The sequence below is a fragment of the Thermobia domestica genome, chromosome 2, assembly GCF_964235325.1.
Source record: "Thermobia domestica chromosome 2, izTheDome1.hap1.1, whole genome shotgun sequence".
In the NCBI taxonomy this organism is placed as follows: domain Eukaryota; kingdom Metazoa; phylum Arthropoda; class Insecta; order Zygentoma; family Lepismatidae; genus Thermobia; species Thermobia domestica.
The window spans coordinates 119,701,195-119,718,303 of NC_137455.1; the positions used below are offsets into that span (position 1 = coordinate 119,701,195).

The window sequence follows — 17,109 nt, forward strand, 5'->3', positions numbered from 1 at the left end:
GGGCGAATTTGTTATCAAATTATATTCCTACAACAACATATTTATAGACATGCGACAATAATTTTGGATATGAGTGTACATCCAATCGATAGATCTCATTAACCTGAACAAAATGATATGAATAAGTGTAAATCCTCATGCGTAGTTTCCAAGAAAATCAAATAGAACTAGCTTTATATATATAGTTATGTCATGAAGCTTCTCATTATGCTGCTTGCAAGACGACAGTATACAGTATGGTTAATGCGATAAACCCAAAATTGTGATTGACTCTTAAACCTTATTATTTGTGTAACTATAATGTTGTGCAAAAATGAGTCGTATTATTCAATGGATAACATCCATCTGAATGAAATTGTGTTCTTAAGGTCAAATTTCTTGTGTAATTTTAGGGGAAATCTATAAAAACTCGCTTCTGTGTCGATAAGAAGTACATCGTTTGTTCTTAATAATAATTTATACTTTTTATTCTCCTGGAATATATATATTTTTTTATTTATGTACTGTATGTGTGAAAAAAGGTACATTATTAGTAGAAGATCGTTGTTGTGTCTTCTGTGACACACAACTTGTAACAAACACAAGATAAGCATTCATATATTACAACAGTCATATTGTTTTGTGATACACTACATCATAAATCTGATATGCGCAAGCTCTTTCTACTGGCTGAACAGTCGTTAAAAGTTATACTGTTAATTTATTATTCTATTTCAATCAGTTTAAATTACTTAATCGAAATTGTTTTGAAATAAATAATTTATATTGATTTGTAATATGATGATAATTTCTACTGTTACTCCAGATTCTTAACTCATGTCTAGGTTGGTAACTCACTGCCAGTGTTTACGTCTTGTAAATTATAAAATATTTAGTGTTCACATGTTCTATGGTTAAAAAATTCTAATTTGTATTTTCTTTTAGGGAGAAATTACATAACAACGAAGATGAGAATGTAAGTTATATTGTATTTGAACAGACTAACGAAATTTCTTCCGGCTCAAGAGAAGAAAAGAATGGTATTTATGAGTCGCATGTGAATCATTTAATGCAAGAACATCGAACTCGAAACTCTAATGTGAAGAAGAACGTGATTTCACAACTGAAAAGTGTAGATAGTGTGAAAACGAATTGTGAAATTAAAGAAATTATCAGTACAAGTGAAAATACAGAGGACAGAATGTCGTTAGTGGACAAGTTAGCTGGAGTTAAAGCTGATGAAACTGTGCTGTCTAATAATAGTAGTGAAAGTAGTAGTAGTGGTGTAGTAAATAACAGTAGTTATGTGAATTTCTCATCTCGTAAGTGCGCTCAACAAAAACTATGTAAATATAGAAGAGATACAAGACACAGGAAAGAAATAATGAATACTCTGAAGAAACCTCTTTTAATTAAGGTAATTAAGATGTCATATATAAGTTAGTCCATATTGCAAATATATAGAGAGCTATTTAGTTGTTAGAACAAAGGAATTCCGAAGCAGGAATATCAAAATATTTACTCACCAGACTGATTCATTAGACAGGGAGGGGAAGGAGTACGAAAAGAAGGAAACTCAGATCTAGCTATACAGCATTGAGGTGGGCGCCATGTTGAGACTGTATTCCAATATGGGCCTATCTGGTCGTATCACAGTTATTCCTCGTTTTTTTTCACTGTTTGCTTCTTTTCTATTCATATTTAGCGAAGGTTCTTATGTTGTACTTGTGTAATTATTTCCACTGTTTTCTGTCATTCATTATTGTATATAAATTATCAGCAATATAAAATAATCTACATTTAAAATAGGCATGCAACTGCCACCAATGCAGGGACGTTGGATTGGCTTTGTTTGTGCATCTAAACTTGTGGTGAAAAAAAAATAGTTTTCTGACGCAGCGCTATATTAAAAGCTATATTTAATACTAGCTGATGAAATGCCAGTTCTTTACACAAGGAGGATAAAGTTTAAACAAAATATTCGAAAGTGCAGAAATGGGTGAAGTAAGTAAATAACGAAGAGCAACACTTTTATCCTTTACTGTTATGTAAATCCTCGTAAGAAATATGTAGTGTGGGTTGCATATCGGCAATACTTCCTTAGAAACAACCAGAAAAGTGCATGAATTTTTACCACTTCAACCCCCGACCCCCGAGCCGCAAATCAGGCTTCGTACGCGATTAGATCTGGTGAAGTTCTATATCCGTACGAAATTTTTTGGCTCTAGATGATTCCGTTTTATGCGAAAGGCTAACAGACAGACAGATATAGACTTTTTTTTAAAAAAAAATATATTACAGAGGATATGCTAACTATGCCCTGATTCGCACACTTCACTTCGAAATACAACAGAAGTCGTATCCTTCTGTACTACATGGCAGTGAAATTGATATTGGGATGGTGAATGATGGCTCAGTGGTAGAGGATTCAGTGCTCCCTCGATCCAAAGCCAAATGAGCTTGAGGTGGACGAAATCGTGTAAATGGGGTCTCTCAGGGCTCTGCCCTTTCTCTCCACCAATTCTTTCGTAATCATTCCCTTTCATTAATAATCCGTCTCCTTTAACCTAAAGGCTATAATCATGGGACATCAAATTAAGATTTTATTTCATTTTATTTTCGTCTTCAACAGATTTGGGGTGAACCAATGAGAAGTCGACGCGCAATTGCCAAACTTTCAGTGAGAAATTGTAAAACACAAAAATATTTTAAGATTTGTAACATTACACTATGAGAGAGAGAGAGAATCATTCAGTCAGTCCGTCCGTCCGTCCGTCCTCCATAGATTGGTGTTTGATAACATTTCCCATAAAGACCTTATTTTAGTCAACATCACAAAAGAAATGCTACATCATGCCTTCAATGCAAGGAAGCGCTATATGGCAGAACTGGAGAAAATAAAAACTGTTGAAAGAGAAAGTCAAATACAAAGCAAAAGGAAAGAGATAAGTGAAAATGTATAGCAGCTACAGAGAAAGAAAAGGAAATTGATGAAAACAAGCTTCGGAGACTGAAGCAAACCAGGGTGCACATGAAGCAGAGCAGAAGTCTTGCTTTACTTTATTGACAAAGTTAAATGCTATCCGCAGAACAGCTTCACTAAAGAAGAAAGAGATTATGTCTATAGATAAGGAAATCACACGACTCCATACTTAGTTGAAACGTTTGTAATATAATTCGATTCCCCCCCCCCCCATTATATCTTACACTGTCACGCAATGGAGAAAAAAATAGGAAAAATATATCTTTGTTGTTTGTAAATTTGTTTGGTGCACAATTAAAATGTCATGTAAAAAGAATGAAAATACATGTGCTGGATGTGGAGTGGACCGAGTGGCTATAAGGGGAGTTGGGAACCCTCCCCCCCACACAAAAGTAGCACATTACGCTCCGCTTTGTGTATTTAATTATTGTGTATTAATGCTGTACTTGCATTAATATTCATTGCATAAGCTACTGTACTTTTCATTTCATTGTTGTGAGTTTTGAACCTACAGTTGCAATCCTGTTATACCTTCCTATGTCAAAGACCTGGAAAATTGGTGATTTGTCCTGGAATGTTTTTTTTTTATTATTATTATTATTTATTTTATTTTTTTTTTTTGGGGGGGGGGAAGAGAGTGGGAACCCTGATTGCACACAGGTAACATGTGAATGAGTTTTCCCAAAATTGAAATTATCTAAAACAAGTTAAGACCCTTAATAGGCCAAGACTACCTGAGATCTTTGTTGGTTCTGAATGAACAATAAAGAAGCATCAGTTAAATTATTTTGTTATTCAGTACGTGACAACTTCAACCAACCTGAGAAAACTGCCTCTTTCGTGAGTGAATGGGTATGTTTCATGTAGATATAGGATACTTGAGTGAGCAAATAACGTATTTCTATTTAATACTGTATATACATAATACTGTAATATTCAGTAGACTAAAGATACACTGGATTTTCCTCTTATCTTTTTTTTTTTTTTTTTTTTTTTTTAATAATATAAGACGTTATATAATTTTATATACAAGATTACAAATAAGTAATTCTCTAATAGTTCTTTCTTCTATAATTTGGACCTCCCGCCCGTAGCCGCTCGAAAGTTTAAGATTTGTTGGTTAAGAACGACCCTGCACGTAGCAACTCAAAGGTAGGTTAGTATCTCTTGTACAGTGCAACATGGAGATAAGTGAGGATACCTCTTGCTCGTTGCAGCTCAGAAGTAAGGTTAGAAGAGAGACTTCCGCTCGGTGCAGCTTGGAGAGGTAGATAGGATATGACTAGTAAAGACTGATGCCTTCTGCCTCGAGGTGTCCGTTTTAATATTCAGTCTTTGGAGACGGAGCCTGTGGAGGGGTTGAAGGGATCCTCTTCGTATCTCTTCGTGTTCCATCGGTGACGGCATCCGTCGGCTGATTGCTGGTGCTTGTGCCGAAGCACGTGGTTTGTTTACTAATATGAGGGGATATATTTCGTCAATTGTTTTCACTCTTCACCAAAATATTTGAATATTATTGAAGCAATAAAATGATGTCATAAGTGATCTGATTTTAAATTGTTACCTGTATCATTATTCATACCAAGTCCGATGCGTTAAATTAAATACTGTACCTTACAAGGCCAAGGAAGTCAAGAAATCCGTGTATAGTAACAATGATGCCATGTGAGTTACTCATGTTGCATTGTATGTAGAACTGGTTTATTTTTTTGCAATAATAATTATAGAATTCCATATATATGCACATTCATTTTAGTAATTGAGAAGTAGCTAGATCAAACGGAGAGCTGGAAAACATACGGAGTTTTATATGTCCTTACTCATTTGAATCATCATGTTTATCGAGATATGTGGATGTCAGCCGAGAGAAGACTTAAGCATGACATTACTTATTTTCGGCTGATGGAATGTAATTTTTCCCAGTACTGTGTATATTATCTATTTTTAATGTTAGTAAATAAGATTCCTCCTTTTTTCTAAAGAAACTCTGGCCTAGATTAGACCACTATGAATCTCAGCCCCAGACCCTCGATGGTATACATAGACTTCCATGATTACTTCGTGCTTGGAACCTTTACGTCCCAGTCTGCCACTGGAAAAGGACTTGATGAATTTAACGGAATTTACTGATCAGAGTTGATAAAAATTGAGCCAGTGTAGCTGTCCATAGGTTCAAATTATAGACATATAAGTATATTGACTGTGGATTTTTAGGAGTCTAAAATAATTTACTGGTGCTGAGTTCGAGGATTTTTTGTACCAGATGTCTCGTGAAAAGATTGCGTAAAATAAGACCATGCGTTTTTCTGTGATTATGCCCTTGATTTAAAGAAAGTGCCTTGAATGTAGGACCGAATACTAGTACTGGCGTAAAGAAAGAACATATGCATATTTTCATTTTAACTGCTAATAGTCAGCCTAGAGTAAACCGACCTGTAATCTTTAGGTACAAAAAGTTCGTCCCAATTCCAAACAATATTTCTTTCAGACATACTCCCGGGGAACTAAGTTCCTCCGAAGTTGGTCGAACCCCTCCCTCCCCTGAGACTAAAATAAATTAAATTGCGATTATATGTCACTCTTGTGTAGAAACATCCTTTAACAAATGTGCATATGATACTATTTGCATTACCCATATAGTCCTCTCAAAGTTTGATTTTTTTCCTTTCCCCGGACAAAGATTTTTGAAGAATATCTATTCCCAAAGTTTAAGTTGTGTCTGGTAATGCGAGTAGTATCCCTGCCGTAACATGAAATAGGTTGAGCTGGGACTGGAGCTCCTGAATTAGTTGAATTATGGTGGGTTGTGATCAAATCGTAGGATATGGTACCTGATGGTGTTGAAACTCCTCCTGACATCGCTGGGAAGAAGTGAACTTGCCTTCAACACTCCGGTGCCGACAGCGTTGCCGACACTGAGATGGCCGCTAGATTCCTACTCCACCAGTCGGTATAAGTAGAAGATGGACTTCAACCGATCTCGCGTTGGACGTATCCCACTATTCCTCTTCGGAAGGTGCTAGCAGCCGCCCTAGAAATGATGGAAGATTGATATAATGGGCAACGATATTGAGTCCGTCGAAATCGTTCAACTAATAATTAACTGGTAGGAAAAAATTAGTCTTTCGCAAGTCAGGTATATCTTGATTATCCACTGTATCCTCGATGGATGGCGGTGGGCTCATACGGCATAAGCTGTTCACCATAAGAAACCCTCGTGTGAAGCCAGGAGAGAAGTGCTTTGAGTTATCTCATTATCGCAAACTCGTCTCGATTGGAGTTTAACTCCGTTTACATCGAGGCTATATGAGACGTGTATTACAGTTTAAGGTGGACGCCAAACCACGTAGTATATTCAAATTTCAAGGGTTTGCCACGATGAATCGAACCCGGGACTCTATGCACCAAAGATGCGCACGCTAGCAACTGGACCAATGGAAATGCCTTAAACTCGTCTCGAATTGAGTCTATAATCTTTCATTATTTCTCATCATTTTTTAAAATCTTCATGTCTTTTAGTGATTATTTAGATTTTTTCCAGCTATTTTCATGGCTATCTCTGCTACTTTACCGCTCATCTATTCTGTCGCCTATACCTTTCCCTTCATATTTCATTCTTTTCACATTCTCCACTATTTCACATTGATTATTACAACTGTTACATTTACGTTTTTTTTTAACAGTAATTTTCTACTATATTCTTTATTTACCCTCTCCCTTTTATTACATATTCAGGCTTTGACAGGCCACACGTTCTTTCATCATAATCTTGTAATAAAACATTGTGTGAAAAGTGACATAAAGTAGGGTTTTTGTCTAGTGGTGTATTTTAGTCTATTCTTGGTGACGAAAATGTCTAGTGTTGAAATCTGATTACCCACGTATATTTAATTTATTCAGTATATTTTGTTCATAACTATCATGTCAAATAACTTTTATTTTGATTTTAAAATTAACTTATTTATTTGCAGGAATGGGCGATTTTGTATATTCAAATGCAGCTATGTGAGGAAACACTACAGCATTGGCTTGAACGCAGGAACTCAAGGTTAGGTTCCGAAGGTCTTAAAGGAATAAATATAGAGCAGAGTATTCATATATTTCAGGAAGTACTGAAAGGACTAGAATACATTCACTCCCAGAAAATAGTTCACCGCGATATTAAGGTAACACATGTATTGTTTCTTTAGTTTATTTGTTTGTAAGATAGAAATATATAATTAACAATAATGAAACAATACCTCCTGTATGCATTTGATTTTCCACTTTTTTTTTTTTTTTTTTTGCTCAAAATATACTCTGATTAAGCTCTTCATTATAACAGTAGCAAAATGGTATCCATAGTATGGTGCAAGTGACGGTTTGTGCCATCTGCTGTAATATGTTAAAATAATTGTTAAATGTTAAATATATATAAATAAATAAAATAATTGTTAAATATATATAAATATATATATTAATTGTTAAATATATATAAGTTTAATTAAGGTAAATTCCAAGCCTAGATACAAATTATTTCAAATTTTTTAATTTGCATTAGAATGTTATTCTTATTGTATATATAATTCTGTATATTTCTGTATATCCTATGTATCTTTCATTTAGTGCATCTAATCATGTTAAAATGAATAAACTCATTCCTTGTTGCTTCTAGCTATTTAAGAAAAAAAAAAATCAAATGCCAGTCAATTTGTAGGATGGAGGGGGGAGAACTTACTTTCTTTCCGACGAGAAAGATTTCCTCCTTTACCTCTAGTTACGTAATTTTTGCAAAGGAAGGTAGAAGTGTCCCTTGGGGCGATGCCTATAGATGTGAATGGAGACCATTCATATTATCTTCATTTTGACATAAAAGACACGTCGGAAATCGCATCTAGACACTTTTGCCCGCAGACCATCAGTGATAGCGTAGTAGTTTGTATGGAATGTTAAAGATTTCCTAGATTTTTAGTATTTTGATAGAACTCAGGTGAGTGATTCTCTGAGTTAGGAATTTCAATGCTCTCAGTGAGAGCCTGTACTTCTTTTAAGATAGGAATTGGTAAGGATAGCCCATGAGTAGATTTTCTTCTTGATTTAGAAAATTAGTTTTAAAAAAAAATGATATATTAAATTCTACTCCTTTTATAGATATTAGATTTTCTTATGTTTTTTGAGGGTATTGACGCTGTCGATTAGAGTATGGTTTATAGTGAAGCCAGCTGTAGGAGATTGATTATCGAATCCAATGTATTAGGTTCAAGTTCCCGGAAGGCAGATGACATATATGGCTGGATAGATTGTGATAGATCTCACTTGTAAATAATAGAGATTGAGGGCTTGTATGTTTATTTGCGTTACAACTTTTATTTACCTGTTCCATATAGAGGAACATATTTTACCTATATGAAGGAAATTTTCTATCTGATACCAAACCTATTCTTTTAAATTCAATTTATATAGCATTGTTGTTTAGTAGCCCAGTCTCTGTTAGACAGTGTTACGAGTAGGTATTAGGCCATGTTCTGGATGGATGCTGAAGGAACTTTTAGAAATTAAGAGCATACTGAAAGACGTGTAAGTGAATGCAAAGAAGATATGCTCACAGACCTGAGTAATAAGGAATTCTTAACACAATTAATGTCTATTTATTGATTATAATCTAAAGAGTAGGAACTATACTTCCATAGGGAGCTATAGTTTAATAACGTACCTTGCGAGATCTATTATAGGTCTTAAATTATTTGCCATTAGAAAGAGACATAAATACAACTGGATTCTCTGTAAGAATAAAGTTTTAAGTGGGAAGAATATGAGACTTTTAATTAAGAGGAAATGCACTTGTGGAATTTGTTTAAATAACCTCAAATCAGAACAACCTTTATCCATAAGTGATCCTTTACATCTTTGGTTTTGCATCTTAATTTGTTTTCTATGATACTTATATTTTTATTTATTAGAACTCCAACTCCTCCTCCTTTAATTTCTCCAGTTTTTCTATTTCTCCCTTCCCACATGTACTTAGTTTCTTCCAAAGGTGGAGCAATTTCATCCCTCATGTTTGTTGCTGTAATTAGCATTATGTTTATATTTAGTTCCTCCATATTTTCGATAATTTCCTTCCATTTTTCTGTTTGATTTCCCCCTTCCTGAATATTTAAACAACCTATTTTTATATTTACAGAATTATTTTTATTTACTTTTTCATTTCTGGCAACCTTACTCCATCTTGCTTTCCCTTCCAGTCAATAATTCCGTTCCATAATTCTTATTTCAAGGATTTTTTCACATTCTTCCAAGATTTGTTGTCCTAAGAAACACCCTCCCCTCCAGTTAAGGTGTATTTCATCATTTGCTGCTTCATATTTGGTTAGTCTTCTATTTGCATCTACATAAACCGTTTCTAACTGTTTACAGACCCAATTTATGCCATCATTTAGCTTTTCTATAGTATCTTCATAAACATCATTTCTATATATTAATCCATTTACGACCCATTTACTTTCAGGATATAGTTCCTTACCTTTTTCTAGGAACTCCCACATTTCTTGGATCAGGTGCTTTCCGTTTCTTTTCCCTATATTATTTGTTCCTACATGCACTACAATTACTTTTGGATTTTTATATTCTTTTTTATTTTTCTCCATCATTTTCTCTAATTCATTTATCCTAATTCCTGGGAAAACCTGGGTCTTTACTCCATATTTTTCGCAGAATTTCGCTGCACCTTTCAACATTGAATCTCCTATTACCAATACATCTTCTTCCTGTAAGATATTTTTAATATTTCGATTTTGTTGCTTACTTTCTATATTTGCATTTGATCTTCTTCCTCTTTTTACTATTTTCCAGTATTTTTTTTCTTGTTCACTTATTGCCTGTTCTTTCTGATTTTGTGTAACTTGCTGTTTTTCTTCCCTGGTTTTTTCTTCTTTTCCCACAAATTATTTTTGTCGCCAGAGAAGCAGTATTGCCAACTCAACATAAGTTACAATTTTTATAGTAGCAGAACGTCAGGTTTTTGCACCTATTGAATGAACATGTAAAACGTAAGCAAACAAACTACGACTTGTCTGTCAGTTTTGTAAACTAACACCACTACATCATCATGAATGTTACAACGGATTCATTGCAAGAAACGTACCACTGCTTTCATTTGTTCCATTTCCTTTATCAAATAAAATGTTCAAATAACCGTCTTTTGCATCAAAATCTGACAGGTTATTTCCACCTTGCTATATTCGAGCTCACTACCTTCTATGTCAGATTCATTTAAAAGTTCTTTAAGATCTTTCTCAATTGAACTTTAGCGAAGAGCACGATTTGCCATTGTTCCAATGCTGCTGCAGATTACCGCACACAGTCACTGTCACAGAATAACGAACTGACAATTTCCTATGAAATATACGTTTTCAATTAGTGTTGCAGGCTGCTACTTGTAGATTCTATGGTTAAAAATACTTGATAACACCAGAGGTGCAGCAGCATAGTTCTTTCCAATCACTATTGAAACTTGATTTTCTCTCTCTCTCTCTCTCTCTCTCTCTGTATATATATAATATGTGTGTATGTGTGTGATTATAATGTAGAATGAAATATTTAGGTGTTAACAGTTTTAAAGGAATAAACTAATAGAAAGCAAAATATTTAGGTGCTAAAAAAATAATCAGAGAAAATGTATATACTTAATTTTTATGAAGTGCAGTTGGCAACACTGCACCAGAATAATAGCTCAGAGTGCTCCTGTATGTTGTAATACCAAAATTGTTTTAAAGAAAAATAAAATAAATAGCCAAAACACTAGATTATAGCAGTTAGCGTATGCGGTGAATAGCCCCTTAGTACTACCAGGCTCAATAGCACCGTAGTACTAGTGAGGCCCACAGCACTTTCTTTATTTATAAATAGAAAAAAAAAACAAAACACTAAAAACTAGGCAAGTACATTTTATGATGAATGGGGTCAAGTTTGACAATATCAATTTTTTCAGATTTTTTTGCGCAATTAGAAATATTACAAAATATAACAAAAATAATTTGTGGGCCTCCGAGGTTCCCCCTTGGTGTTCCTAGGGTTAAACAAATTGAAAATAGTTCAGAAAATGTATCGGTAAATATCGGTGTCCATTTGCCAATACCAATACTCCGAAAAGTGGCTGATATCACCGATACCGATACATTGGTACATCCCGCAGAAAGTTAAAAAATGTTCTGCTTTGGGTGAATGAAGTGGATACAGAGGACCCAGCAGTGGTTAATGACATATAGCCTAAAACGAAAATATTGTCCGAAGATCATATATATATACAAGTTAATTATATATATATATATATATATATATATATATATATATATATCAGTCAATAAATCGTATCGACTGATCGAGTCAATAGATCATATCGACTAAGCAAAGTAAGTGTGAGTAAATTAGCACGCATAGTTTGCCAGAAATTAAAAAAAAAAAAAGAAAAAGAAAAAAAAAAGCTCTAGAAAGTATGTCGTACGTTCCCAATAATAATTGTCAGTTGGAAGAAATTGTACGATACTGTATATGTAACAATATATACTGTCTACTAACAGATTATATTTATTATTAATTGTCTTTTCTTAACGGTAACACGTGAATTTGAAATCCAAAGACTTAAAATAAGAATGAACTATTTGGACATTTTGTTTCTACCCCCAATTTCAATTTCTGAACAATCTTTGCACTTTCAAGCTTTCGGCTCTCCCATGGAGCGTTGGTTACCTAGGACAAATATCTAGGATATAAAATACAAGAGACTTAGTAGAAAATAGCAGCGCAGAAATACTTTATCCTATGTGATCGCCGAAGTTCCATTCGTCAGTTAAAGGAGTAACTTTTTATAGGATAGAGAAATCAGCCTATGAATATTCTTTTATCAGTCAAGTATGGGCTGCAAGCTCATGTTAGTGTTTTTTTATTATACCAGTAATCGTATGTCTTTTAAGCAGTACCGTCCATTTCTTATTCAACAACCTTTCAACCTTTATCAAGTTTTGACTGTTTTAAGAGAACAAACTAGTTTTAAAAACCAATTTCTGGGCTTCATATTTAGCTACAAATAAAACTTTTGAATACATGTATTATGTTAGTTTTATTTTAAATGTTTGGAAGATTGATTAATTAAATAACAAATGAGAGAGAGTAAATGTTTTGAGTATTAATTTTGAAAAATAAATAACCTTACCTTGAAGCAAATAGACCAAAATTAAAGTGAAATAAGGATTCGTACGTTTTTGTAGATATTATAAATTCTTACATGATAGCTTCATTAGTAAACCTGATGTTCAGATCTGATTCCATAAAATGTTTGCATTGTAATCGTTCATAATGTTAGAGATATAATATAGTTATCGTTTGTGTTTGTATTTTCAGCCTAGCAACATATTCGTCAATCAAAATTTGACTCAGATTCAGGTTGGAGACTTCGGACTTGCATGTTTCTTAACACCATCTTCGGATGAAGGAAGTCTCTTGTCTTCTGCTTCACAATCCTCGTGTACAAATAATGTGGGCACAAAGACATACGCTTCTCCTGAACAGCAGAAAGGAAATTGTAGCGTGAAGGTGAGAAAACTTCATATATTATTGTTTGTGATGAAGGAACAATAGCTCGAAATTTAAATTTAAGGTAGAAAATAATTATCTAGATTAGAACGAAAAGTCTGATATGAGAATACCAGAATTCCCTGGATTGTAAATTTTTTTAATGGTTTAATATCTCTCGTAATCTAACTTAACATGCTTGAAATGGAAAACTAGATGAAACGCGAGATGTCTTTTTATAAGCCGTTTATTCGTTTCAAAAAGAGAGGAAAGAAAAGGGAAGTTCTTTCTTTACTTCTTCCTTTTGAAAGGGCAAAAATGGAAAAGTGTTCTCCCATAATACTAAACCAAACTTTTATTGAAGAAACAATGATGGAGTTTAGAAAACATTGATATGATATAAAATATCGGTTTGAGCATTCTTTTATCAATTATGAATTATAATTTTAACCTACACTCAATTTAGATAGAAGAGCTCCTTCGTGGCTAAGTGGTTAGCGTATGTGCCTTTGGCGTGGGAGACCCGGGTTCGATTCCTGGCGGGAGCTCATGTGGTTTGGATTCCACGTTAATCAGTAGGTCCACGTTTATATACCTTCTCTGCTGAAATGAACGTTAAACTCGAAATCAACTCAACTCAATTTAGATAAAGGAGACATAAATGCGCTTTGGATTTGCAGTCTTTTTACTACACTGGAATGTAATAAATTAAAAAAAAAAAAAAATGAACAGTGACAAGTGAGTTAGCTTCGGATATTTTAAACCCTTTTTAATCAATTTTACCCATCCACATTTCTCCCCATGTTTTAAATCCTTTCCGAATTGTGACTAGGCTGAAGATGGAGATATGTTCTCCGAAAGTACTTCTTAGAGGAATGTTTTGTTTTCTGCGGTGGGTATTAGCCTTTTGCTTACATTTTTCTAAATATTATCACCTCTCGCATCATACTGATAATTATAGAAAGTGTTTTCAATAAACTTTGAAAAAGACTTATTAGTAGATCATTCTGTCTGCATTCTCCAGAATGAAACGGTTTATACCATATTCGAGAATTTATGAAATATTTATTCATAAAATATCAAGAAATCCTTAGCACTTTACAAGAATGTCGTGGGAATAAAAGACAACCTTATCAGTAAATTTTCTTTGAAATTTAGTGAGAAAAATTTAATTGCGTCACTTAAATTTACAGTATGATAAAATCTGTACAAAATCGCCGAGAGTGAGTATAAAAAGAAATGTAATACATAATTAAAAAAAAATCATTCCCAAGAGAACAAAATAAAACTTGAGAGGAAAACATTTATATGATACTCTTAAGGCTGCACATCAAAAGCTTCGTTTTGGATGATTCTGTACATTTTTAAAATTTAACAGTTAAATTTTAACTTTCATGTACTTTGTATGAATATTTCGAATGAATTTTCTGTTCATTGATCACATACATATAATAGTATGTTACCACCTATCAGGTGCTTCGGACCTGCAAAATCGGAAAAGTACCGAATTTTCTGTTAACCGATCATGTGCGTAATAGACTATTCATCTTCCTAGGCTCTAGAATATATAATCACATCACGGTTTACCCAGTCCTAAAAGTTTCTGAATTTTTAACAAGAGGAGTTCATCGTATCATCACGGAACTCTGCCTTAAAAAAAAGTCTACGGAATACATTTAAGAAGAGTGAAAAGAATCAATCATTGTTCCAGTTCACAAGAAAGACGACAAAACTGATTGTTAGCAAGATTGATCCCATACGGAGATGAAATTATTGGAGATGATCGATTTCGCCTAAATCCACACTGATAAACTATCGACCAGGTATTTACCATTCGACAAATACTTGAAAAGAAATGGTAATATAATATTCCAGTACATCAACTATTTATTGATTTTAGAAAGGCTTACGACTCAGGTAAAATATAAATATTGCACAACGTTCTTACACAATTTGGAATACCGAAAAAGCTAATTAGATTAATTAAAATGTCTTTAAATGAATCCCAGAGTAAAGTCCGAGAAGGAAAATTCTTGTTTACGAGCTTCCACGTCGAGAATAGCACGAAACAAGTAGATGCGTTAGCGCCATTATTATTCAACTTTGTTCTGGAGTACGTTATAAGGAAATTCAAAGATAGCAACCAGGGCCTAGAGCTGAGTGGTATTTACCAGGTTATGGCGTATGCTGATGTAAATTTAATAGGTTGTGATAGGAGAACAATAAAAAGAAATGCAGAGGCCTTATTGAACGCTTGCAGCGACACTGGTTTAGAAGTAAATGCATAGAAAACTAAATACATGGAAGTTCATCGGGATCGTAATACGGCAAATTATGAATGCGTCAAAATATCAAATAATACTTTCGACTAACTGGATACTTTCAAATATCTAAGATCAGTATTAACAGACCAAATTCATATGCACGAAGAAATTAAATGTCGATTGAAAGCAGGGAATTCGTGTTATTATTCAGTTCAAAATATTTTGTTTTCGTGAATTCTGTCGAGGAATTTAAAGCTTAAAATAAATAAAACGATAATCATGCTTGTTGTGCTTATGTTTGTGAAACATGGTCGCTTACGCTGAGGGGAGAATGCAGACTGAAAGTATTTGAGAAAAAAAAATCCTAAGACGAATATTTGAACCCAAGAGGAACAGGAATGGGGAATGGCGGAAACTTCATAACAAAGAACAACATAATTTATACAGTTTACCAAATATCGTTAGGGTCATCAAGTCTAGGGGGCTCAGGTGGGCAGGTCACGTAGCCAGAATGGAAGAAAGTAGGAACGCTTTCAAAGTTCTAACTGGAAATCCAATCGGGAAAAGTCCATTAGAAAGACCTAGGCGCAGATGGGAAAACAACATTAAAATGGATCTACCTAGGTAGCTGAAATAGGAATACAGAGTAGAAACTGGATCAAATTCGCTAAAGACAGAAGACAATGGAGAGCTTTTGTGAACGTGGCATTTAAGCTTCGGGTTCCATAGGGCATAGAGGGAGATAATACATTTAAGTCAAGTCAAGCACAACTACACAACAAACATGAGTGAATGGTCTATCGGGAGGTCCGGAATTCAACTCCGCATTCCACCATTCTGACAAAAGTTTGTCTTAATTCCATCCATGAATATAGAGATAGTGCGTGTACTGTGAGTCGTGGCTGACTTGTTTTCTTATTGTTTTTAAATGTTGTTATTACTAATTAACAGCAGTGATGGATTTGCGAAGGGAGTAAGAATGGGAGGGAGGGGGTATTTCGGATTGAAACCTGTTCCCCGAAATTACGGAATTTCTAAAACAAACATAATATTAGTTATGCCTGTACTCATAAACTTCAACCTCCCCTCAAATAAAAATTAGGAATTTTTAGAAAAACTAAACATTAATAAGAAAAACCCTCCCAAGATACTTTTCTAAATTCGCCTCTGATTTTCAGTATAAAATGGTCTTCAAGATTGTATCCGGAAGATTATTGCTGAATATAGAAACGAAACGAAATATTAGTTATGCCTGTACTCATAAACTTCAAGCTCCTCCCAAATAAAAATTAAAGATTTTTTTTTTTAAGAAAAAACAAACATTAATCAGAGAGCACCCCCCCCCCAATACTTTTCTAAATCCGCTACTGATTATTTCTGTAAAATGGCATTTAAGGTTGTATCCAGAAAATTATTGCTAAATCACTGCACAGCTACAGTATAACAAAAATGTGAAAGTTCGCTCTGACGGATATATTGAAAAAAAAAAAAGTTTAGCTATGTGCTAGAAGCTAAAGTACTAAGCTGTAGGAAATGGAACACTAATGACTAAAATGAAATGATCTAGAGAAGAAAAAATGTCGATAACTCAGAAGTTAAAATAAAGTTAAATAGCCTCTAAAATTGCTCTCGGATACTACCTACTTTATGTTTACTTTAATTCATAAAACATGTGTTCCATCTATCATGATGCTGAATTCCAGAGCGAAGTATGTCATTCAGGTCATGATATCTTATTTAACTATAGAGTATACTATAAGAAAGCTAGATAGAAAAACGATGAAAATTTAAAAAAACTAAAATTTCAGGTTTTTTTTCAAAAAGCTGGCTTTTTATGTAAAAAAAATCGATTCAAAAAACTGGCTTTTTTCATCTCTACATCCTTCATTAAATTACCTTTTTGGAGGCAGGAAGAAAATTCGAAAAACTCTCCTTGAGAATCGTATAAAAACCTAAAGTATAAAATTTGATCCTGATATCTTGAACGGTAGTGCATCTAGGCGTACATACATCAGGATGAACAGACTGACGGATATCTAAAACTCAGTTTCTCAGAATGTAGGGGCCATCAAAGATATGGCCCCTTCCTCCTCCTGTTGAAATATAGAATTCGATTTTTTTATTTTTTATTTTTTAAGCACTATCACAAAACTGTTATTGTCATTCGAAAGTCAAAAAGAAGACATCAGACTAGAATATATGGTGGCGTTGTTACTGTTCTTTTTAAACAGGAACCTCATTCCTGTACTCGTGAAGCAGTAACCGTAATCAAGTTACGATACTGGTATCTGTTTTTTGTGACTAGAAAAAAAGACACCTCTAAAATTAGAACCA

The 17,109-nt window shown here is 33.9% G+C and overlaps 1 protein-coding gene across 2 annotated transcripts in view; it reads left to right on the forward strand.

Moving 5' to 3' along the window:
* Positions 1-17,109, forward strand: part of LOC145675111 (eukaryotic translation initiation factor 2-alpha kinase 1-like) — a 61,637-nt gene that overhangs the window by 24,099 nt on the left and 20,429 nt on the right. For both annotated transcript variants that reach the window (XM_081745487.1, XM_081745481.1), the window contains 3 exons: positions 925-1,396; positions 6,934-7,128; positions 12,341-12,532. In XM_081745487.1, coding sequence (XP_081601613.1) covers positions 925-1,396; positions 6,934-7,128; positions 12,341-12,532 — 859 coding nt within the window. The remainder of the gene's footprint in view (positions 1-924; positions 1,397-6,933; positions 7,129-12,340; positions 12,533-17,109) is intronic.